Source organism: Natator depressus, chromosome 11, assembly GCF_965152275.1.
Source record: "Natator depressus isolate rNatDep1 chromosome 11, rNatDep2.hap1, whole genome shotgun sequence".
Lineage (NCBI taxonomy): Eukaryota > Metazoa > Chordata > Testudines > Cheloniidae > Natator > Natator depressus.
Genome location: NC_134244.1, coordinates 13,897,463 through 13,920,681, shown reverse-complemented (window position 1 = coordinate 13,920,681; position 23,219 = coordinate 13,897,463). Strand labels below are relative to the sequence as shown.

Genomic DNA, 23,219 nt, shown 5'->3' with positions numbered 1-23,219 from the left:
GAGACTGTGTGTTTCAGAGGCAGCCTGGACTTCTATGCTGCACACCTGATCTGGGCCAGCTGAAGGAGAGAAGTCTGGGTCATCTCTTGGATCTGCTTGTACAGTGCCTGGCACAATGAGGTCCTGGCTCCTGGGCAACTGAGACGACACGGAGAAGCACCATTAACCGCTGGCTGGCTCTGCTCTGCGGCACGCAGCAGCGCAGCCTGGCTTCAGAGCCAGGAGCTGGCCCCTGAGATGAAGTCACAGTGAAATCTGCCTCCTTCCCCAGCCAAAGCTCCCTGCGGAGCCAGCCTGGACCCCGGCGGGTCCCCTGGCCCGGCGCCCGCAGCGAGAGGCAGGAGCCCGGGGTGGGCTCCGCCGCGCTGGGCTCGGGAAGCGGCAGCTGGCACATGGGGCCCGGGAGGAGGAGCTCCGCGCCGCGCATCACGGGGCGGTAGTCGCAACTACCCAAAGTAGGCGCCCCGTGCTGGCCGCTCACTGCCCGGCCCGGCGGAGGTGAGTGCACGGCCCCCGGGGCCCGCTCCGGTTCTGGCTCTGAGCGGATCCCTGTCCCCGCCCTCGCGTGGCGACGCGCCACTTGCCGGCCGGCGGCGGTAAATGGGGAAGGGGCGGGAGCAGCCCGAGTTTTGCCACTGCCTGGGGGGAGGGGGCTGGAGCGCGCCGCTCGGTGCAGGGCTCCAGGGGGAGCAGGGCTGCTGGTGATCCCGGCCCCCCATCCGATCGCCTGACCGCATGGGGCGGGGGGCGGGTAAGCTATGGCCGGGGCTGCGCTCTCCTCCCATAGGCAGGGGTGCTTTGGGGTGAGGGGAGTTTCTCAGCCCGGCGTCCGCCGGACTCCCCGCTGCAGCCTCTCCTGGCTGCTCAGAAGCCCCCGGACACGTATGGAGGGGCCAGACCCTGCGTCCACAATGTGACTGGATCGCACGTGGCCAACCCCTGTCCTTTTCCATTCGTCCTGGAGTATTAGCTCTCCGGCCCGTGGGCGTTGTTCCCTAGATCGCGGATGGCCATCATGATGGCCTGTTGTTACTGCCCCCGGGGCCTGGCTTTCTTAAAACAAGTGGGACTGGGCGTATAGGGCATGCACCGTCTCGGGCAAAAGCCAGAAGCAACACGCTAGGGGACATCTTGAGTCTGATTTCTCTCTCTGTGAGTCTATTCGGTATATTCAAGTAACTTGTTTCAAATCAGGGAGATGGTATTGAACTTGAATTGCTTGGTTATGTGTGCCTTAATCCAGGGGTGTCTGGGACGTCATCTGGTGTCCGTGGTTTTCATGATGGAAATATCTAGTTTTTATTTCGGATCACACAAGACTCAGAATTTCTTAAAAGGGGCACGGCAGCCTCTCAAAGGGAGTTGATTTAGAAAAGAGTTAGAAGTACTTTCAGAAAGTATCTGCACTGAATCCTCCTGCCAGATTTTGTGGTTTTACAATTACATTCCCCCCCCCCCTTTTTTTCCCCCTTCACTGTTGCTGTGTGAAACGCCTACACAAATGGGGGCGGGGGAGATTGACAGTCTACAGGGGGAAAAGTGAAACTGACTCTACATTAAGTGCTGTCAAATGGACTCAGAAAACAAGACTGAAACCAGATAAAATATCTTTTCTCCAGCCCAGCTATAGCTGTCTTAGATGTGTCAACAGTTGGTTTAAAAAAAACCACTAGACAGATGTGTACATTTTAAATTGACTGTGTCCCTTTAACAATAATTTACCCTTATACTAGATATAATTTCATGCAGGGCTCCCAAAGTGCTTTGCAAATTTTACAATCTGCATGTAATAGATGGGGAAACAAGCCACAGAAGTGAAATGACTTGCCCAAGGTCACATGTCAGTGGCAGAGGGAGGAATAGAAATTCCATTTGAACAGAGAGATAATGGCAATAATTATATTATCACTATAGCTGGTCTGTAAAAGGAAGAATGCTTGAAGGCCACGGGGGAGTTTAGTTTCTGTTCAGTCTCAGATTACTTAGAAATGAAGAACAATATATCAGGGTATAAATTAAAGAATCAGCATGGGAGATGTGGTCTGATTCTGGAATGACCTCGTTCCTTGCCTAGGCCAGTAGAAACTCAGGAGCGTCTCCTCTATGTGGTGCTTGTGATCCAGGGAAAGGAGGAAGTTTGCCTACCACTTAGCTGTAGAAACATTTCCTTCCAGAACACCCATTGAGTGGATTGGCTCTGGCCTTTGAGTAGGCTGCTTGTTTTACCTGCCAGATGATTAACACCTTGTTTGCAGTACACTGAAAGAGAAGGAAGGGAGAAATGGGGGACCAGGTAGGGTTCCTCAGGATCAGTCATTCTCAACCTGCGGTCCAGTCAGCACAGAGCTGCGACACAAGTGACATCCTCAGGGATATACAGCATGGCAGTGGGTGAACCATGGGCTTGGGTAGGCTAGCCCCCAGCCTGGCCCACCCTTTCCACCTGAGGCCCAGCCCATCCTGACCTTCCAAGGCCAGAGGCCGCCCCCCCACAGCTGCCAGCCCCCCCACAGCCCCGGGTCACCTGAGCGCCTACAATCCCAGAGCACCCGGCAGGCGGCACACGTGCCCCCCAGAGCGCCAGACGGGTGGGTGGCACGCGTCCCTCCCCACCCAGCCCCAGAGCGACGAGTGGGCAGCATGTGGCCCTCCCTTTGCCCCCCCCCAGCACTGGGCAGTGTGGCCCCAATGCCAGGGGTCCCCCCAGCGCTGGGCAGCGCCAGCCACCCCAAGTCCCAGCTGCCCTAGACCCAGCCCCAGGAGGCTTCCCTTCCCAGAATAGGAGCAGCCTGTCTGCGCTGGGGCCAACTAGCAGCAGGAGGGGGCCCTGGGATGGAGCATGGCCGGGGCCATACAGGGCTGTTTGGGGAGGCACAGCCTTCCCCAGCCTATTATACGCACCATCCATGCATGGGCGGCAGGTATAATAGGCCAGGGAAGGCAAAGCCTTCCTGGCGAAGCCATTCCCACGGGACACCTGGGCTGTGGTGGCCCCGCCTCTTCCCCAAGGCCTTCAGCCCCCACCCACTGCCTGGCTTCCTGCACTCCAACTCCTGCTCCCCGCTGCTTGCTGTGTCACTTCTCCTCGGGGGTGGGGGAGTGAGGAGGGACACTGCAAGCAAGCAGCAGGCGTGGGGGTCTGGTGGGGGAGTGAGGCAGCTCTGCCGGGCACTGGGGCCACCAGCTTGGATGGGGGGGTGCCAGCTCTGCCCAGCGCTTGGGTGGAGGGTCTGGGGAGAGCGGCTCGGCTTGGCACTCAGGCTGCGGGGGAGTGGCTCGACCCAGCACTGGGAGCGGCCCGGCATGTCGCTCAGCCTGGCACTGGGGCTGGCCCGGGGTGGCTGGTGTGGGTGAGCTGGGGCTCCTCTTGTCACGGGGGACCTCGGGGCTCCTTCTGTTATGGGGTTTCAGGGCTCCAACATGCGGGGGGGTGGAGCCTCGGGCAGAAGGGGCAGGGCCAGCAGGCTAGCCTCCCCAAAGTGGGGGTTCACCCGCCACCCATGCCATGCAGGTAGTATTGGATGCGACCCACAATGGTAAATAGGTTGAGAACCACTGCTCAGGATCCTCAAGGAGAGCAGCCTTTTGTTGGGTGTTAGATGTGCTGAAGGAAAAATATTCCAAGAAAAGGAAGGGAGGGAAAGGGCACCATAACACATGTGTATTTATAATACAGGCCTTGATCCTGCAGTTGGCTCCGTGCAGGCAGGCCCACATGGACTTAAGTGGGACTCTGCACAGGCCGAACTAGTTGCAGGATCAGTTACATAGGCTTTAAGATTTTTCCTATTTATGTCTGCGTATTGTATACAAAAATGTTAACACGGGGCTGTCCTTGTATAGAAACAACAGAACACTAACCTGGGTGGAGGCAGGAATCACAGAACTGACTGTGATTCAGAAAGACAAACATGCAGGACAAGTGTGCACTTCAAATTACTTCAATGGGACCATTCAGAGAACTGACCGCTCCATCTAGAGCTGAGCACATAGATAAGAGTGCAGGATCCGAGCCCAGGTGTGGCAAGTTGTTGGTTAAAGAGCAGGAAGTTCATGAAAGAATGGATTATTTATATTGCAGTAGTAGCACCTAGAGGCCTCCTCCTGCCAGCTGGGTGTGGCACAAGCATACAACAATCACAATGCACCAATGGGCTTTTAAATCGGTATCTTCCAAATGAGATTTGTGCATTGCAAAGTGCCGTCCTATGGAGAGAAATAAAACCTAAACATGCTGGGGGAAGGAAGAAAGTAGCTTACAGTATCAAAATTCCTGTCAATTTAGGATTTTTAAAATAAGATTTAAATACCACCGCAGGTCTCATCTCGTTTAACAAACCACAGTTGACATAAAAATCAGGTACAGTAAAGCCAGATCTGATATTCCATATACATGTTTGATTTGCTGTGTAATTGTAAAGGAAAAAGTTGCAAGTGATGACTTATGCAGGACACCACAGGAAAATGTGCCATTTGAAAAGCTTTTTTTTTAAAAGAAAGAACAGCATACACACACACACGTCATAAGGAACTGGGCTTTGCAACATGACAAAAAAAAAATCCATAGAAACACCCTCAGATTCTCGTAAAACAAGTGAAAATTTTCTTCTCTCAAACCCATTTGGCCAAGGTTACTAATGAAACCAACTTGCTGGAGAAATGGAAAAGCCACTGGTTGCTATGGTGATGAAGTATGACCTTCAAGAATAAATAAGCACCAGCTTTTTTACAAATCAGTTTATCATCCTTGATTATGACACTCACCGAACCAAGCTTGTAATGGAGGCAGATGCTAATTGATTTTTAAACTTAAACGCTGCTGTTCTTCATGGTGTGGTTTCTCCTCCATCCTTACACTGACTAGGGCTCTTCTCTTGCTGAACGGGCATTAGCAGTGTAGCCTCATGTAGACAAGGTCAACATTTTCAAAAGCACCAAGTCATCTGGGAGTTTCTGAACATTTTAACCAAGGCCTTAGAAAACAATACAGAAAGCACAATTCACCTTTAGACCCCCCAGCTTCTCCTAGCAGATTTTCAAAATCTCTACTTTAAGCCTTGATCCTTCAAACCTTTTATATGTGTTCACCTTTAGCCACATGAGCATTTCCACTGAAGTCACTGGAAGCACTTGCATATGTAAAGTTATTCACATGTACTGGGGCACAAGGCATTTCTAATGTGTCCATCGCCGAAGTATCTGGGCACCAATTATTTATAATATAAAGTACCATCACATATCAGTAAGCATCACTTATTATTTAGAATGAATTAACTTTTATTTCAGGACATTTGTCTGCCAGAGGGAGCACTCCAATAGACTTAACTATAAAATATGTATTAAAGACTCAAGAAAATAATACCAGACGGCTCGAACCTAAAAGCAATAAAGCACCAATTAATGTATCTTGCCAAGGGCGCTGTGAAATATAAAATACAATTTAAAAGAGGTCTATGACCTTCCTTTTGCTTCACAAAAAAAGGGATCTCGGAGCCTACAAAAGTATGGTCCATGTTCTGTCAGTCTCTGCAAACCGCAGACTTCAGCAGTGCCCTGCCCTCTGACCTAAGGAACAAGATGGTATAGAGGGAGCCAAATGATCAGTAAAGTGTTTGGACTCAATCCAGCAAGGGCTTTAAAGTTAAAACTCCAAAGATCTCTCTGTCTTGGTAATTGGTTTGTCCGCTCCCTGCTGTAGCAGAGGTGGTGATGGAAGCAGGAGTCTTGTAGGTCAGTCGGCTGATTAAAGAGATGAGAGTAGAGTGGTAGGCAAGTGCTGTGTTGTAGAGGACAAGGAGCTGGATTATACACTGAAATATCCATTGTCCGTGTAATGACAGGGCCATGATCTAGCCAGTAGTTCCACACATTGGTAGTCAAAGAGGTAGCACAGTGGCTCTAGAGCTCTTTTACCTCAGGTTCACCCCTGCCCCAGAGAACATACAACCTCCGTATTATTTGCCACTTTTAAACCAAGTTTTCCTCCTGCCCCCTAACTCAGCAAAGTTAGACTGAGTTCTAACTTTGTCTTCCACCAGATCTGCCTTTGAACTGTTCACTCCTTCAGCGTGCCCCTGCACTTTCCAAACCTCTCTTTGAGAGACAGAAAGGAGACTCTGGCTGCTTCTGATATCCCTTATCTCTCTTCCCTAGGTTCATGCTGTTCAATCCGCCTACCCCACACACCCTTTTCCCCTTGTTTCTGCTTGTGGGATGTCTTTCTCGCTACACTTTCCCCTCGCTCGCCCTTGACTGTAACTTCTGAAAAGCTTTAAGTTGGCTGTTTGGACAATACAAAGACAGCTACTAAAAAGCAGGCTAGAGCAGCTCTAATAAGCTCTTACATATGGATGTGCTGCTGTTACAGAGGATGCTTTGCTTAATGGTCAGAGCTTCAAATTTGAAACCCCTGGACTCCCTTGAACCACAGTCCCCATCCCAGCCAGGCTGACTCAGTCTTCCCCCTTCTGGGCTCAGTAAATAGAGTGCTGTGCTGAAGTGTTTAAGATGAGACTTTAACATGAAGGCCCTGTGTCTTTTGTGTAGGCATTAAACAGCCTCAGTCCATAGCACTTTTCATAACAACAGGGGGTTGCCATATAAGATCCTTGGCAAAAATGTCCCCTCCCTGTGCATTGTATTGCTTGGCTCTAGCTGGTAACTGCTCTCTGCCTCAGAGTTGTCTGCATATCAGTCATGGGCTTTGGCATCTCCTGGCTCAAAAGGCAATATATATACTCAAGATCTATCATTAGTCAGCTAGAGGGATGCCACCAGTAGAAAGCTAGGAAGTACCAGTTTTTTTGGGTTGTTTTTTTTCCCCAGATATAAGTCCCATCTGAATGGCAAGTGAAGCTCTTCACCAGGTGAACTTTGAGGAAACTGCTCAGACTAAAGTGGTCTGTTCAGTAAAATACCATCAGCGCTGGTCACTGGGCATGGTACGGCTTCTGTCTGGTAGGGTTTGGCATGTGTACAGTCTTCCAAGAGTGTACAAAGAGTAGCAAGACTTCCTCTTTGCATACTTCTGGTGGCTTGGGCTCTGCTGTTTGTACCTGTGTCTCACGGCTGAAAAGAATCAAAGTCCAGAGCCTAAAATGGAAAGCTGTTGTAATGAAAATGCTGGGTCGTAACCATACCTTGAATATGCTGCGTTGAAATGTAGCCAGGAGAGGGCGCTATATTGCCCAGGCTAACTGCTAGCAGTAGACCACTCCATCAACGCTAGAGAGCAGGTAAAAGTAGCTTTCTGAGGGGCAGTGGACTCTGCAGAGAATCAGGGGCTCTGTGACTGCAGGAGCCGCAGGCCAGAACCAGAAGGAGCTGGCTGCGGAAGGAAGGCTGGGTAGTGGGCAGCCTGAGAGCTGGGACTAAAATGTTAAGAGCCAGTCAAAGCATCAGCCTGCTGCTGGCAGAAGCCCAGCAGGAGAAGGAGGATATAGGACAGCATCGTGCAAGCAGGAGTGGGGTAAATGCACATGTGGATACCAAGAGACCACGGGCAAAGCCAGAGGTCAATTCTAATGGGCTCTATAGGCCAGGGCTTGACGACTGTCTAGTCAATGGATGGACTGGAGGGAGCATCCTTAGCACTAGGCCTGGGGAATCCCATGGGGCTGTTAGTTCACAATGGACCTCCCCTAGAGTCTGGGTTGATCTTTCGTTATGACTGTTGATGTTGTTGTGCCTAGAGTATTTGCAGCTTTTAGTTACAGGGCGTTGTGGTGCTGTTACTTACTCCAAAAGCATTGAGTGTGTTAACAGGGAGCACCAAAGATTAGAGCCTGGTGCTTGGCAGCACGTGCTGTAGGAACTCCAATCTTGCAGTACACAGAGCATGCTATCAAAAAGCACTGCGGTACCACAGCCGTTGCGGCAACGCCCCACAGTGGCAACAGCTACAGTCATCATTTATTTACGTGTAGCACAGTACCTTGCAAAACTCCCTGGTGGCAGGACATTTTTGACCGTGAGTAAAATATTAGAGCTTGGGGGTTTTTAATCATTGTTGGAGTGGGTGAACAAGGAGGATATGTGTCTGGGCTGGTAAATGTCCATAGCGGTATGGCAAGGCAGATGTGGCGCTAAAAGCTTGCAGGGTGTTTCTTGGACACATACGAAGATAAGATCTTTACACAGATGTGCATACAATCTACATAGAGAAAGACATGGGGCATGGATGGAGTACACAAGCAGACAGAATGAGTGCTAATATAAGGGTTTGGTTTAGAACGTAATGTAATCCAAGTAACCTCTCTCCTTCTTCCTTCTGTTTTTTTTTTTATCCCATCCTCCACTTTCCGTTGCTTCAGTCCAGTTAGATTCCCCTGAATGGTTCCCCGTGGCAATAATCCTCCTCTCCCCACGTCCTTATAGATATAGTGTTTAAGTGTCATGCAGTTGTATCATGTATTTAAGCAGGGGTGGGAGAGGGACAGAGATAAAGAAGCAGGCAATCCTGTAGTCATAAGTGTACATAGATAGGATCCCAGCTTCTGAGTGAGGGCCAGGCGGTTGGCAGTCTGGTATGAGTGTCCCAGCGAAGGTTCTGATGTAATTGAGCAAAGAGGCAATATTCCTGAACACATTTTGCATAACGGAACAGCTCCAGATTCTCTCAGCTACCGTTCTTCTACTAGTCTTACCATGGAGAGCTCTTTGGGTGGGTGGCTTACTCAGCACGTGTTTTCACTGTAGACTGGCTAAGAAGGAATCCTGCCTTCTTTCCTATTGACGTCTCACCTCCTCCACAAGCTCGAGAAAGGGACTAATAAAGTGATTCTCGGAGCCCCAAGATGGCTTGGAAAACACGGGTTTGCCATCTCAAACCAGCCTGCATCAGATTGATTCTTGTGTCTGAGCAGAAAAGACAGCTGCTCCTCCCAAACGAAGGGATCCAGCTGTGCCCTTTCGGAGCATCATAAAGGAACCTGAAAACAGGGCCAAACCTGTATTAGAGACAGTGTCAGGTCAAATATAAGCAAAACAGGAGGAAACTACCCTTCCCCTGCCAGGGTCCTTGTACCAGATAGACAAGCAGCGTAATTCAAAGTAACTGCAGTCTCTTAGAACTTGGTTCCCCCTTTATGGGTCTGCCCCATAGCTGTTCCAAATCAAAGAAAAGGTGGGGGTCACAGACCCATAGGTTTCAAGGGAGAACCAGCACTTCAACCTGCCTTCTCCACTGCAGGAGAAGACTATGCCTATTCCTCCCCTCCCCCCGGCTTATTTCCCAGGATGCCATCCCACAGCCCAGAACTACTTTCCCCAGCAAACCCGCTCCCTGGGATCCCAGAGAGGGGCCAGCTGGGGACTGCCCTGGGCCAGCCTTACCCCTCACCAGTGAGAGTAGATGGGGAGGGCGATCCTGCTCATGGAACAACTCTCTCCCTCCTAAAAGCAGAGGCAGCAGCACAAGTTTCTTCCCTCAACCCCCAAACTGCCTCCCCCCCAAACCACTTCCTTTCCTTCCATAGCACCTCCCCCGCGGGTAAGTTTAACCTGGAATGTGGGGGAGTGCTGGTCTAGGAGCATTTCCTCACAAGTCTCAAAGAGCTGGCATACCCGGTTATGGAAACTTCCTGTCTTAAGAGACCACCAAGAAATATCCACACCTACGCACTGAGTGCAGTTCTTCTGCATCTTTACTAGAAACACCCCCACCCCCCCCGCTGCCCCCGTTAAGCAACCCAGGTTTGATCTTGATTGAGTGATTGCTGAAAACAAGTTTCACTGTCTCTCCACTCTCTAAAGCTAATAATGACAGGACTCCAGGCTTGCATGTAACTTGACTCCAAACACAATCTGCATGCATGAAAGATTTGCTCTTTATTGCTCTTATTAGAGTTAGAAAAGATTTGCTCTTTATTGTCTCAGGAAGGAGGGCATCCTTGCATCACACCCATTATCTACAGACTGCAGGGTATTTTTAGATCCCGCTGAGTGGATCCTTCCATTCAGGTAGTCAGCCTGGTACACCATGCCTCCGTTTAGCTGCTATTCCTGCTTTTTTGCAGAGGAAAAGCTCAGAAAGGGGTGAGTCACCATTAGATAGCAATTAACTTGATAGGAGCAGCAAAGAAACCAAGACCACAGAAGAAAATGATAGCAGCCACATGGGACTTAAGTACAGTATTCAAGGCTCTTGCAAAATATCCATCTGAGCCTTTTAAGAACTGTGAGATGAGAAAAGTCATGAAAATAGCCTTCTTATTAGCCATTACATCAGCCAGATGAGTTAGAGTATTACAGGCATTAATATTAGATCCAATTCTTCAGTTTGTAGACTACTGCACCACAATCATTGTTCACCTCCTTACCAAAACTCATTCTGCTGCATTAAGTAGAAGATTAAACTCCAGATACTTGCACCCCAAATCCTCAGATTCCAACTTTATGAAACTTTTATTACAAAAGCGATCCTGGGGTGGCATTTCGTTATTATATCAGTATGCCGGCTGCCCGCAGCAAATCCAGCAGCCTGTCGCTTTCATTACAGTGGAGCGGCAAAGGAAACTGTGTAAACATCTCCTTTGTCATAAAGGAATAGAAGTGACACCTTTGCCGTTCCCATGTCTGTGCAGGCTATCAGGAGAATCAGTCTCCTTAGCAGAATTTGGCAGAGCAGAGATTCAGGATGTGTGGTACACCCTGTTGGTAACCCTGCTTTAAAAACAAACAAACAAACAAAAACCCTTAAAATCATAAACTCCTGCCTATTTGTGTTCCATTATTCCAGTTTTGCTTAGTCACCAGCCTTTATTACAGGCAGGGCTGGTAGGGCTGGTTAGTCAGGTTGCCTGTTAATTCCCATTATGAGACCCTGTTTTCAGTTGCTTAAAAAACTTTGCCAAACTTTAACTCTTTGGGCTGAAATTTGCTGTGCCAGGTGTCTACTTAGGGGTGAATAACTCTGGAAAAATTTAGCCAAAACAGGTCAGCCATTTCCAGGAACAAAGCTAGGGAAAAGTGTATTTTGGCCCTGTTTAAAAATTCTGGCAACCTTTCTTTGAGACACTCTAGAGCCCCCATGCTTGGAGCAGGCCTTGAAGTTTGGCAGGAGGGTGGTCTTTTGCCATGCCCATGGAAACCCACCTACATTTGACCAAGTTATAAGCTTTTGAAAAATTGCAGTTTGCACATGCTCAGTAGAGACTTGCTAAACGATTGTAGCTTAATTCCCCAACAATTTCATGCACACTGAGTAGGGTTACCATACGTCCGTATTTTCCTGGACATGTCTGGCTTTTTGGTTCTTAAATTGCTGTCCAGGAGGAATTTTTAAATATCTAAAAACATCCGGGATTTTGCCATTATTATTCTTCCCCAAAGAAGAATTGATCATTCAAGAAAGAGAGTGAATGCTGATCATTCGAGAAAGAAAGTGAATGTTGATCACTAGAAAGAGTGCCCGCTTTTCCCCCCTAGCTCCCAGTGCTTGCGCCGCGAAACAGCTGTTTCATGCGGCTGGGAGGGAGGGGGGAGGAGGGGGAACGCGGCGCACTGAGGGGAGGAGGCGGGGCTGGGGCGGGGATTTGGGGAAGGGGTCCAATGGGGCAGAGAGGGGCGGAGTTGGGGCGGAGACTTTGGGGAAGGGGTGGAGTTGGGGAAGGGGGGTGCAAGCAAATACCTCCCCCCCACCCCCCGGTGGAGTGTCCTCTTTTTTGAATGTTCAAATATGGTAACCCTAACACTGAGCATACTCCAGCCCAGGGCTCAGGAGGACTTTCCTGCAGTTCTTGATGTCTCCAGGCCAGGCCAGGTCCAAGCACAAGAACTGAGAGCAGAGACCCTGTCACTCCAGTGCTTTCAGGGCCCCCACTGCTGATGCCCAGGCAGCAAGGAGGAGGAAGCCACTTGAATCGAATGCCAAGGGGAGAACAGCTGGATCTGCGGGGGAGTAGATCAGAACAAGGAGCCTGATGGTGGGAGCGGAGAAGGCTGGCAGTGGAGAGGGAGAGGCAGACAGACTGGGAGTTGAAGTAGGGGGGAACTGGCACTGTCTGGGCAAGGAGGCTGGGTCTGAAAGCCAGGGAAGAAAATGGGAGACAAGGGTTGGGAGCCTGTGGGTAGTGGGGAGAGACTGATATTGGGCATAGGGGCCTGTCACGTGGACTGAATGAGGCAGGGGTCCTGTGGAAAAAAAAAAATGGAATGTGATCTTATCATCAAAGAAAGACAAGGAGTACTTGTGGCACCTTAGAGACTAACAAATTTATTTGAGCATAAGCTTTTGTGAAATTTGTTAGTCTCTAAGGTGCCACAAGTCCTCCTTTCCTTTTTGCAGATACAGACTAACACAGCTGCTACTCTGAAACCTATCATCAAAGACTGTATCCTAATGCACATGCACAAGGGCTGAAATGAAAGTTGCAAAGGCAATTCTGACATTTCCTAACTTCACCTCCCTGACTTGCACTGTTTGGTAATTGATGTTTTGTGCAGAGGAGAAAAAGGGCTAAGTTATTTCTTCCCATTACCAGTATTGCTTTCCCCCTATTTGTTGCCTTTTCATGTTTTGAGCTTCTCGCATACCAGCCATGTTATTGCCTTGCTTCCTGAATGGAAGTGAAAGGACTCCTGGAATGTATAGTAGAGTTCCAGACCAAGCAGCTTTGTATAAAAGGCCCTTTTCTTAGCTAAATCTATTCCAGTTTCAACAGGTACATAGCCCCTTCTGTGTTTGTCTGAGGGAGCCTCTTTAGGTATGGGAAAGAAACCACATGGCTTCTTTTCACTTGTAACAAAAGAGCTGTAGGTGAGGAGTGAATATTTTCATCTGGTAATGAAAACAGTGAAAGCTAATTTCATGAGTGTAAACGTTAGGATCCAAATGCCTCTTTCCAAATCTGACTTCTTCATGTATTAACTCACTAGTAATACCAGGGAAGCTAACACTGGAAGTTGATGTTTTGCAATCTGAATTAGAAGGGGCATAAAAGGTCCCAATTCTGCAATCAAGTCCATGAGGGTCTAGGGGTCTGTCTACACATATCTGATCACAGGCTCGGGGCATTGGATTGGAAGAGATCAAGTCTTCCTTTGTGTTGGTTCAGTAGCTAGCACTCGGGCGAGCCCCGAATGGGCAGGGAGAGGGGGTCCTTGTGTGTGTGTGGGGGGTGCTCAGCCCCGTGTGGTGTCCCGCTTTCCCCCTGGGAAAATATGGTCACCCAAATAATGGGCCTATGATCCTGACCAGGGCTTCTAGGAATCGATGTAGTGCAAATGATCGGATAGCTGAGAGGGACCATCTTGGTGCACTTTTATAGTGATTTGATCTAAGTTACAGTGGTTGCTTTTTACTTTTGTTGTTCTGCTTCAAGCAATGTGCTTATTAGCAGATCTGTGTAATGAAGCATTTTATGTAAAATGATCCCTAGAAATAGAGTCTGACTCAGCACTGATGAGGCTCTGTAGCTCTGCATATTTGATTCGGTCCATGGGTAAGGGACACCTGTGGTTGGGGCTCTGTGTACTTTTAAATATCCAGTTGAAAATGCCCTCTCCTTATCTCCTTCAGGAGACTGGGTGGAAGAGACAAATACAGCCACTTTAGCCAAGACATTACAGGCCACCCTTGAAACAAGAGGCTGAATTGAAGATAGTTATTTATGTAAAAGCAATAATAAGAGACAGGACTTCAAAAAGTAAAGTTGATTTTCTTAGGCCATATTGTATCATTGTGTTGAAACAGAACTTACTGAGATCACTGCAAAATTCTTTGGTGGCACAATTTGGCTCATTGTGACACTGAACTTACTATTAAAGCAACATGTTTTAAAACTAAGATCTTTCACTTTATTTTTACAAGCTCCTGCGCCAAGAGAAGTGTCTGTTGATTTCTCCCCCGCAAAACAAATAGATCCTGTTTATAGCCAACATACAAACACTGCAGGGGGTTGTAATCTAAACATTGCATCACACCGCCAGTGCATAGGAACTTCAGTTATACTAATTAAAATCCACAGACAAAAATGAAACTGACTAGCCTATTTTAATTATCCAAGATGAGTGGAAAAAGACCTGGTCTTTTGGTTAACGAACTCGATTTGGACTTTAGAGACATGGATTCCTTTCCTGACTTGACCACATATTCCCTGCATGACCTTGGTCAAGTCATTTTATCTCTGTGCTTTCACCTATCAAATGCGGATAACAATACTTAGTTGCTCTCACTCTTCGCTGTCTGATCCATTTGGACTGTAAGCTCTTTGCATCAGGGAGTGTCACCTACTATGTATTTGTAATGTGTCTAGCCCAATGGGGCCCCCAGTCTCTGTTGCTACTGGTACAAATAAAAACTGAAATGCAATAACTACGCAGCAGAACGGGACAGACAAATCAGATTTTCAAAAAGTTATTCGTATCGAACCATCTCAAGAGTTATTAATAGCATAGCTAGAGGAGGAGTTGAGTTGGCTTTTGGTAACAGAAGAGTGGGAGCTGCTTCACAGTTTAGGTTGTCACAGCAAGCCTAATTTTTAATCCCTTCCCCCCTTGTAACTTCCTCAGTAAGAAACTGATCTTCCTGAAATTTCACGTCATATCTCACCCCAAGGTAGAATTGTTTTCTGGCAAGTGTGGTGACAATTGACAAAGGAGTTTTAAAGATAGTGTTCTGAACATGTATCTATTTCCCTTTTTCAAGCTGTTCTTGGCTTTCCCTGGCTCTGGATATCTGCATGGTGAGGCTAGCCTAGAAACTGCCTGTTTGTTTTGTTTGTGCTGACCTTGGGTTCTCATTTGGAGGGCAGAGTTAGTGGAGTGGTTTAAAAAAGGTGCAAGCCGTTCATGCCTGTATAATAAAGATCTGTGAAACAAAAACGGACTTGCTGCTGACTTGCAGGCCAAGATGAGGGGCATGGATTACTGGGGTGGGGTGGAAAAGAGTAAATGATAACGGGTATTACTCTGGAGTAGGAGTCTGGGAGTGGTGTATAGAGAGGGGGACAGGAGAGGTTGGCCTGGAGCCGTGATCCAGGGGCTTAGAACAGGGGGCCTATGGACAGGCAGGATGCTAAAGGAAGTGGGGGCAGGATCTGATAGGACATGGAGGAGTACGCAGGGGATCCCAAGGGCCAAGAGGAGCATGGAGAGAGGGGAGAGAGCATGGGGCAGATTGGACACAGGTGCAGTGGACCCAAAGAAGAATGACGGGGGGTGCAGGAGAATAGAGCAGACATGGGTAGTGGTGTATAGGGGACTAAGGGAAGTCATTGAGCAGAGGTGGACTGTACCAGGGTTGATGGGGCAATAGAAGAGAGGGCATGGAAGGAGGTGCCGGATACTGGGAAGCACAGGAGTCATGGAAAGGCCCAGGAGAACATGCAGAAGGGATGATGGCAGGAGAGCATGGGTGGAGGTATACAGGGGAACAATGGGTGTGTGTTCAGGGGAGATATGGAAGTTACAAAAATCCCAATTGCTATTCAAGGAATCCATTCCCAGTCATGTCATTTGTCTGAGATTTAGAACTTCTCAGAGAAATCTGTTTACCAGGAGATCTAAGAAAGATTTTCTCCCATCCTACCAGTATTTAAACACAAACTATTGTTAGATGTGCTACTGAGGTACGGTGGGATCCACAAAGGGACTTAGATGTTGCAATGCTGAGTGTCATGGCACCTAAACGTGTAGGCATGTACAAAATAGAAGGAACAACACTGCAATCCACAAAGCTGTGCTAGGCACCTAGGCTCCTAGACAATGGATGGGGAGAGAGAAGTGCCTTAGAATGTGATCCACAAAAGCCAGCACATGAGGTATGGAGCTGCCTAAACTAGCCAGTGGAAGATGCTGACCATTGCTAGAGTGCTCTAGCTAGTGGGCTAAGAGGTTAAGGTGTGCTCCTCCTCCCTATGTTGAATGGGACCTGATAGGGCCCTGCAAGTGTCTTAGGTGGCCGAGCATCTGACTTATCACAGTTCGTGAATTGCTCTAGGGCAGTGGTTTCCAACCTTTTTAAGCATAAGATCACTTTCTGAATTTAAGTGCAACCTAGGATCTACTCCACCCCTTCCCCAAGGTTCTGCCCCTTCCCCGGGGCCCCGCCCTTTTCACTCCATTCCCCCCCGTTGCTCACTCTCCCCACCCTCACTTTCACTGGGCTGGGGGAGGGGATTTGGGTGCAGGAAGGGGTGAGGGGTGCGGGCTCCCGCCGGGTGGCACTTATCTTGGTCAGTGGGGCCCTGCCTGCCCCGGCTCCACACCACTCCCAGAACTGGCCAGCAGCACGTCCCTGCTGCCCCTCCTTGCAGGCACTGCCCCTGCAGCTCCCATTGGCTGCAGTTCCCTGTTCCTGGCCAATAGGAGCTGCGGGAGCGGTACTTGCAGGCAGGAGCAGCGCACAGAGACCCCCTGACCCTCGCTCCACAGGGGCCGCAGGGACGTGCTGCTGGCCGCTTCCAGGAGCAGCACAAGGCCAGGGGAGGCAAGGAGCTTGCCTTAGCCCCACTGCGCCACTGGAGTTTTGGCGGATGGAGACTGAGATCAACTGGCAGAAGCTCCATGACTGACCAGTCGATCGCAATCTACCAGTTGGTGACCACTGCTCTAGGGCTTAGGCAGAAGATAGGTGTCTGGATGCCTAGATGGAGGTGGCAGTGTGCATGCTCATAGGCAGAAATCTAGACACCTAGGGAATGTTTACTCTGGAAAAACTTAGGCACCAAGTGAGTTTAGGCACCTACAGGAATCAGTGAAAGTTTTGTGGATTACAGTGGAGCCAAAACTGGGACCTGGGCACCTAAACCTGGGGCTAAGAATCATAGAATCATAGAATATCAGGGTTGGAAGGGACCCCAGAAGGTCATCTAGTCCAACCCCCTGCTCGAAGCAGGACCAATTCCCAGTTAAATCATCCCAGCCAGGGCTTTGTCAAGCCTGACCTTAAAAACCTCTAAGGAAGGAGATTCTACCACCTCCCTAGGTAACGCATTCCAGTGTTTCACCACCCTCTTAGTGAAAAAGTTTTTCCTAATATCCAATCTAAACCTCCCCCATTGCAACTTGAGACCATTACTCCTCGTTCTGTCATCTGCTACCATTGAGAACAGTCTAGAGCCATCCTCTTTGGAACCCCCTTTCAGGTAGTTGAAAGCAGCTATCAAATCCCCCCTCATTCTTCTCTTCTGCAGACTAAACAATCCCAGCTCCCTCAGCCTCTCCTCATAAGTCATGTGCTCTAGACCCCTAATCATTTTTGTTGCCCTTCGCTGGACTCTCTCCAATTTATCCACATCCTTCTTGTAGTGTGGGGCCCAAAACTGGACACAGTACTCCAGATGAGGCCTCACCAGTGTCGAATAGAGGGGAACGATCACATCCCTCGATCTGCTGGCTATGCCCCTACTTATACATCCCAAAATGCCATTGGCCTTCTTGGCAACAAGGGCACTCTGTTGACTCATATCCAGCTTCTCGTCCACTGTCACCCCTAGGTCCTTTTCCGCAGAACTGCTGCCTAGCCATTCGGTCCCTAGTCTGTAGCGGTGCATTGGATTCTTCCATCCTAAGTGCAGGACCCTGCACTTATCCTTATTGAACCTCATCAGATTTCTTTTGGCCCAATCCTCCAATTTGTCTAGGTCCTTCTGTATCCTATCCCTCCCCTCCAGCGTATCTACCACTCCTCCCAGTTTAGTATCATCTGCAAATTTGCTGAGAGTGCAATCCACACCATCCTCCAGATCATTTATGAAGATATTGAACAAAACCGGCCCCAGGACCGACCCCTGGGGCACTCCACTTGACACCGGCTGCCAACTAGACATGGAGCCATTGATCACTACCCGTTGAGCCCGACAATCTAGCCAGCTTTCTACCCACCTTATAGTGCATTCATCCAGCCCATACTTCTTTAACTTGCTGACAAGAATACTGTGGGAGACCGTGTCAAAAGCTTTGCTAAAGTCAAGAAACAATACATCCACTGCTTTCCCTTCATCCACAGAACCAGTAATCTCATCATAAAAGGCGATTAGATTAGTCAGGCATGACCTTCCCTTGGTGAATCCATGCTGACTGTTCCTGATCACTTTCCTCTCATGTAAGTGCTTCAGGATTGATTCTTTGAGGACCTGCTCCATGATTTTTCCAGGGACTGAGGTGAGGCTGACCGGCCTGTAGTTCCCAGGATCCTCCTTCTTCCCTTTTTTAAAGATTGGCACTACATTAGCCTTTTTCCAGTCATCCGGGACTTCCCCCGTTCGCCACGAGTTTTCAAAGATAATGGCCAAGGGCTCTGCAATCACAGCCGCCAATTCCTTCAGCACTCTCGGATGTAACTCGTCCGGCCCCATGGACTTGTGCACGTCCAGCTTTTCTAAATAGTCCCTAACCACCTCTATCTCCACAGAGGGCTGGCCATCTCTTCCCCATTCTGTGATGCCCAGCGCAGCAGTCTGGGAGCTGACCTTGTTAGTGAAAACAGAGGCAAAAAAAGCATTGAGTACATTAGCTTTTTCCACATCCTCTGTCACTAGGTTGCCTCCCTCATTCAGTAAGGGGCCCACACTTTCCTTGGCTTTCTTCTTGTTGCCAACATACCTGAAGAAACCCTTCTTGTTACTCTTGACATCTCTTGCTAGCTGCAGCTCCAGGTGCGATTTGGCCCTCCTTATATCTTTCCTACATGCCCGAGCAATATTTTTATACTCTTCCCTGGTCATATGTCCAACCTTCCACTTCTTGTAAGCTTCTTTTTTATGTTTAAGATCCGCTAGGATTTCACCATTAAGCCAAGCTGGTCGCTTGCCATGTTTACTATTCTTTCGACTCATCGGGAGAATAAGGTGCCTAAGCATCAGGTTTAGGTGCCTCAATACCTTCATGGATCCCAACCATAGCGCCAAGCAGCCCCAGTCGTGGACATGGGCCAGGACCCCATTGTGCTAGGTACTGTACAAGCACAGAACAAAAAGATGATCCTGGCCCCAAACAGCTTACAGTCTAAGGCTGAAATAGCGGGGCACAACTCCACACTTAATTTTAGAAAATCTTTGTTTTTAAAATATTCTGCTCTGTCTTACTTTCAAATGCTGTTTAATTCTGTGATGCTTTTATTTTTCTCTTCCTTTTGAACCCAAGTAGCGGGAGACAGAGATGCTGTTTATCCCAGAACATTGCAAATGTCCCTGTTTGTTTTGAATGGCAGTTACAGGACAGAAATGTCACAGTACAAAAAGATTGTCTTCCAGCACAATTCACAATCCCTTTGGGAGCTCTCGGAATGCTTTTGCGGTGCTTTAGACCTATGATGAAATGAGTCCCTCGGTAACAACCATTCTGTCACCCTGAATGCTAATTTCTATTCATTTGCCTAAGAGCCAGAGAAATGTGTCTTTGTTGTAGAGTAACATTTTGTCCATACATTTTATTAGAAAAAGGGGATGGTTTTGGGATTAAGGCAGCAGGCTTGGCACTGACTTGGGTTCTACTCCTGGCACTGCTGTCGTACTGGGTAGCCTTGGGCAAGTCATTTAGCCTCTCAAGGCTCAGTCTCCCCATTGGTGATAAAACCCAGTGAATGCTGGGAGGCGACAATCATTAGTGTTTTTAAAGTTTAGCAAGTTGCTTGGACGGAAGGTGCTGTAGATGTGCCAAATAATGAGACCTGGGTGGTGTAAAGCCCTTCCTATGTGGGGATTTTTTTTAAATGTGTGTGTGTGTGTGCGGGGGGTACATTTGTATTGCTTATTCAAGGTCTGCAGCCAAAAGCACTTGACTGAAATTGGAACAGGCAAGTGCTGCGTAAGCTGCATCACGCACCTCTGCCCAGACACTTTCATTGTGACCCAAGATGCCCCATCTAGAGTCCAGCTCTAAATTTATATAACCAGCCTAAGTTGTTTGATGCTCTTCCAAAGTACCCAAATGTGGATTAGGAGGACACCACCAGCCTCCTGTCCACCTATATACAACAAGCCTGCTGCCTTTCTCATGTAGTACATAGTCGCATTCCCTGCTGCCTGTAAGGGAAAGGCTGAGTCCCCTGCCCTCTGTGGGGTAGGGTGCCCTCCCAGAGCACAGCCCCTCGAGGCACAGCCTTGCAGGCACCCCCCTCAATCCCCTCCTGGCACCACAGTTACATGATCACAGCCCAGTATGTAAAGTTAAGCTCCCCTTGCTGGGGTTCAGTTTATTCCGTCTTTAGGAACTGCGCCTGCATTTCCAGCTTCACCCTCAATCCTGGATCACCCTTCCAGATATCTCTGAGCCAGGGAGCTCTGACAGTCCTTCTAACTCTCTGGAGAGGCTTTGTTTTTTCCTCCTGTCCAGATTCCCAAGCTCACACCTCCAGCTTCCCTCTGGCTAAAGAATGTCACAGCCCTCCAGCCCAGGCTGCATAGACAGAAACACTCCAAACCACTTGCCCTTTCTCTCCCCCCAGTCAGCGAACAGCTCGGTTTTTATCCTGTGCAGGAGGTAGCTCACTGATTACCACCTGGCCCCCCAGTCACCAGCTTGCCTGCTACTCCCTTAAACACCAGGTTCTTAAAGGGGCCATGCCATGGACTAGGTCTGACTGGCCCCAAGGCCCCTTGCTATGGAAAGGGTCCAGACCACCCTGTTACGGTGTGGAAGGCTCACACGTGCCACAGGGGTCAAGGCTGCTGTGGTTTTATAGCCTGGAGAGTAAGTTTGGGGTGAGGGTAGAGGCAGGTAGAGGACAAAGTTGGGGAGTGGTCAGTGGATCTTTGACTGCACATGTCTAGAGGCTGCCACAATGGAGTCATAGAGCTACTTTGCTCCTTTAACTCATACCCACTTGGTCTGGTGTTCTGTCCTCCACTAGTAGTGACTGGTCTGCGTATACATAGATTGATGAGCCTGCTACAGCCTTGCCTAGTAGAGGTGGGTCTCTGAGCTCACACATTAGCAGTTCTGCTTTTACATCCAGAGGTTCTGGGTTCGATCCCTGCTGCCAATGAGCCCTGCAGGGGCGCAGCATTATACAGCCAGTTTGCAGGTTCAGGGGATTCCATCCTCCCTGAATCTATGGTGGGTTCCCACACAGACCCCGTTTGCACTGGCTGTGCACGTGGCACGTAGCATTCGCCACATTACTGCGGGTTTGTTTCTATCGTATGTAGACTGAGACAGGGAGATAAGGTTTTGAAAATGCTGTTTCCAGTGAACTTGTCCTTTCTGCTTTTGCCTAAAGGGATGCCAGGCGGAGACATGGCAAAACCACTCCTAGGTCGCCGGAATATGGAGAGCAATCCAGATCTCACCCCAGCTGTTGGCCGAACCATAGGGATCCTGGGAAGTGGAGACTTTGCACGCTCGTTGGCTACACGTCTGGTGTACTCAGGTTTCCAGGTGGTGGTTGGAAGCCGCAATCCAAAGCGCTGTGCGGGCCTCTTTCCTTCAGCAGCTGAAGTAACTGCCCAGGTGGATGTTGCAAAGAAGACGGATGTTATTTTTGTGGCAGTTTTCAGGGAACATTACTCCACACTCTGTGACCTGACGGATGTGCTGGCTGGCAAAATACTGGTGGATGTCAGCAACAACACTGAAATTAACCATCACAAAGAATCAAATGCCGAGTACTTGGCTTCTCTTTTCCCAGCCTGCACTGTCGTCAAAGGATTTAATGTGATATCTGCATGGACCTTACAGTCGGGTCCCAGAGACGGGAATAAGCAGGTATTGTTTTCTTTTATTAGGGACCAAATCCTACAGTCCTTACTCCGGCAAAACTCACCTGGACTTCAGGATTTGGTATCTGACTGCATTAGTTAAGTGCTTTACTAACTGAGAGAAGTGAGATCTAGTGGATGGAACACAGGATGGGATGGCGGGGGGACCAGAAATTGCTAAAATCTAATCCTACCACTAGCATGGAAACCTTCTGTGGCCTGGGACAAATTCATTTTATTTCTCCTCACAGAAGTAAGCTGTAAGGTACTGAGCACCTGCTAAAAGCACCATGTGGCTGAGTAGCATTGCTATTTTAACGTGAGATGTAAATTTTTTTTTTCAATCTAGGCCAAAATGGTTCTGTCAACCAATTTTAGTAAGTAGGAAGATGAGCAAAAGTACTCAAAGTTTCCTAACTTCCTTACCTCCTTTGTGCCTCCTCTATCAGAGGAGGATAAAAGTGCTTACTTGGCTCACAGCAATGGGGCAAGGTTTAATTGGCTTTGTAAAGTGCTTTGTGATCTTAGGATAGAACGGTCCATCTAAGTGCAACACGTTATGTATGTATGTATTTACTTGGACTTAAACACACATCTAAATGAATGCCTCTCCTGGGCTTCCTGCACTCTTGGCATCCATTAAAAATACATGGCCACACTGCTGTTAGGAATTTAGGCTCTTGTTAATCCAGATTCCTTCCCAAGTGTCTGTTTCCTTTGCTTTGCATCTCTGTTTGCCTGTTAATGTATCTTTTGGTTCGTTGCAGGTCTTGATTTGCTGTGATAATCAAGAAGCCAAGCGTATAGTTGCTGAAATTGCTCAGGTCATGGGCTTCACCCCTGTGGACATGGGCTCCTTGTCTTCAGCCTGCGAGATCGAGAACATTCCCCTGCGCCTCCTCCCAGCTTGGAAAATCCCTGTTTTTTTGGCCCTGGGTCTCTTTCTCTGTTTCTACACCTACAACTTCATCAGACAAGTCTTACACCCTTACATCTGGGAACAGAAAAACAAGTTCTACAAGATCCCAGTGGAGGTGGTCAATAGCACGCTGCCCTGCGTAGCCTACGTCATGCTCTCTCTCGTTTATCTACCCGGGGTCCTGGCCGTCTCTTTCCAGCTGCACTATGGCACAAAGTACAGACGCTTTCCAGACTGGCTAGACCAGTGGCTACAGCACAGAAAGCAGATTGGCCTTCTGAGTTTCTTTTGCGCAGCCTTGCACGCTCTATACAGCCTGTGTTTGCCCATGCGCCGATCTCATCGGTATCAGTTAATTAACGCAGCCGTCAAGCAGGTAATACCTTCATCGCCCAATCAGTGCATGGCATAATCTTATACATCTGCCCTAACCGTATGGAGCAGACCTAGTATTGGAGCCATATGTTTAGCTTTCGATGTTTCCCACAGAATGAGACCAGTCTCGTGAGTTATTAGCTGTGCATAAGCCCCATTCCCAAAGGTAACACTGGGTCACTGTGGAATAACTGGTGGGGTTGGCTGGTGCTCTACTGCCCAGCTGATAGCTGTACTTGGAACTCTGGTCAGCCATGGTAAGTGCCATTTCCAGCAAGAGGTTC

The 23,219-nt window shown here is 48.7% G+C and overlaps 1 protein-coding gene across 4 annotated transcripts in view; it reads left to right on the top strand.

Moving 5' to 3' along the window:
* STEAP3 (STEAP3 metalloreductase) overlaps window positions 1–23,219 on the top strand; it is a 53,926-nt gene that overhangs the window by 9,049 nt on the left and 21,658 nt on the right. For 3 of the 4 annotated variants that reach the window (XM_074967210.1, XM_074967209.1, XM_074967208.1), the window contains exons 2-3: window positions 21,164–21,648; window positions 22,409–22,936. In XM_074967210.1, coding sequence (XP_074823311.1) covers window positions 21,164–21,648; window positions 22,409–22,936 — 1,013 coding nt within the window. Of the gene's footprint in view, window positions 1–405; window positions 499–21,163; window positions 21,649–22,408; window positions 22,937–23,219 lie in introns of those variants that run through there. The other variant, XM_074967211.1, reaches the window with a different exon arrangement.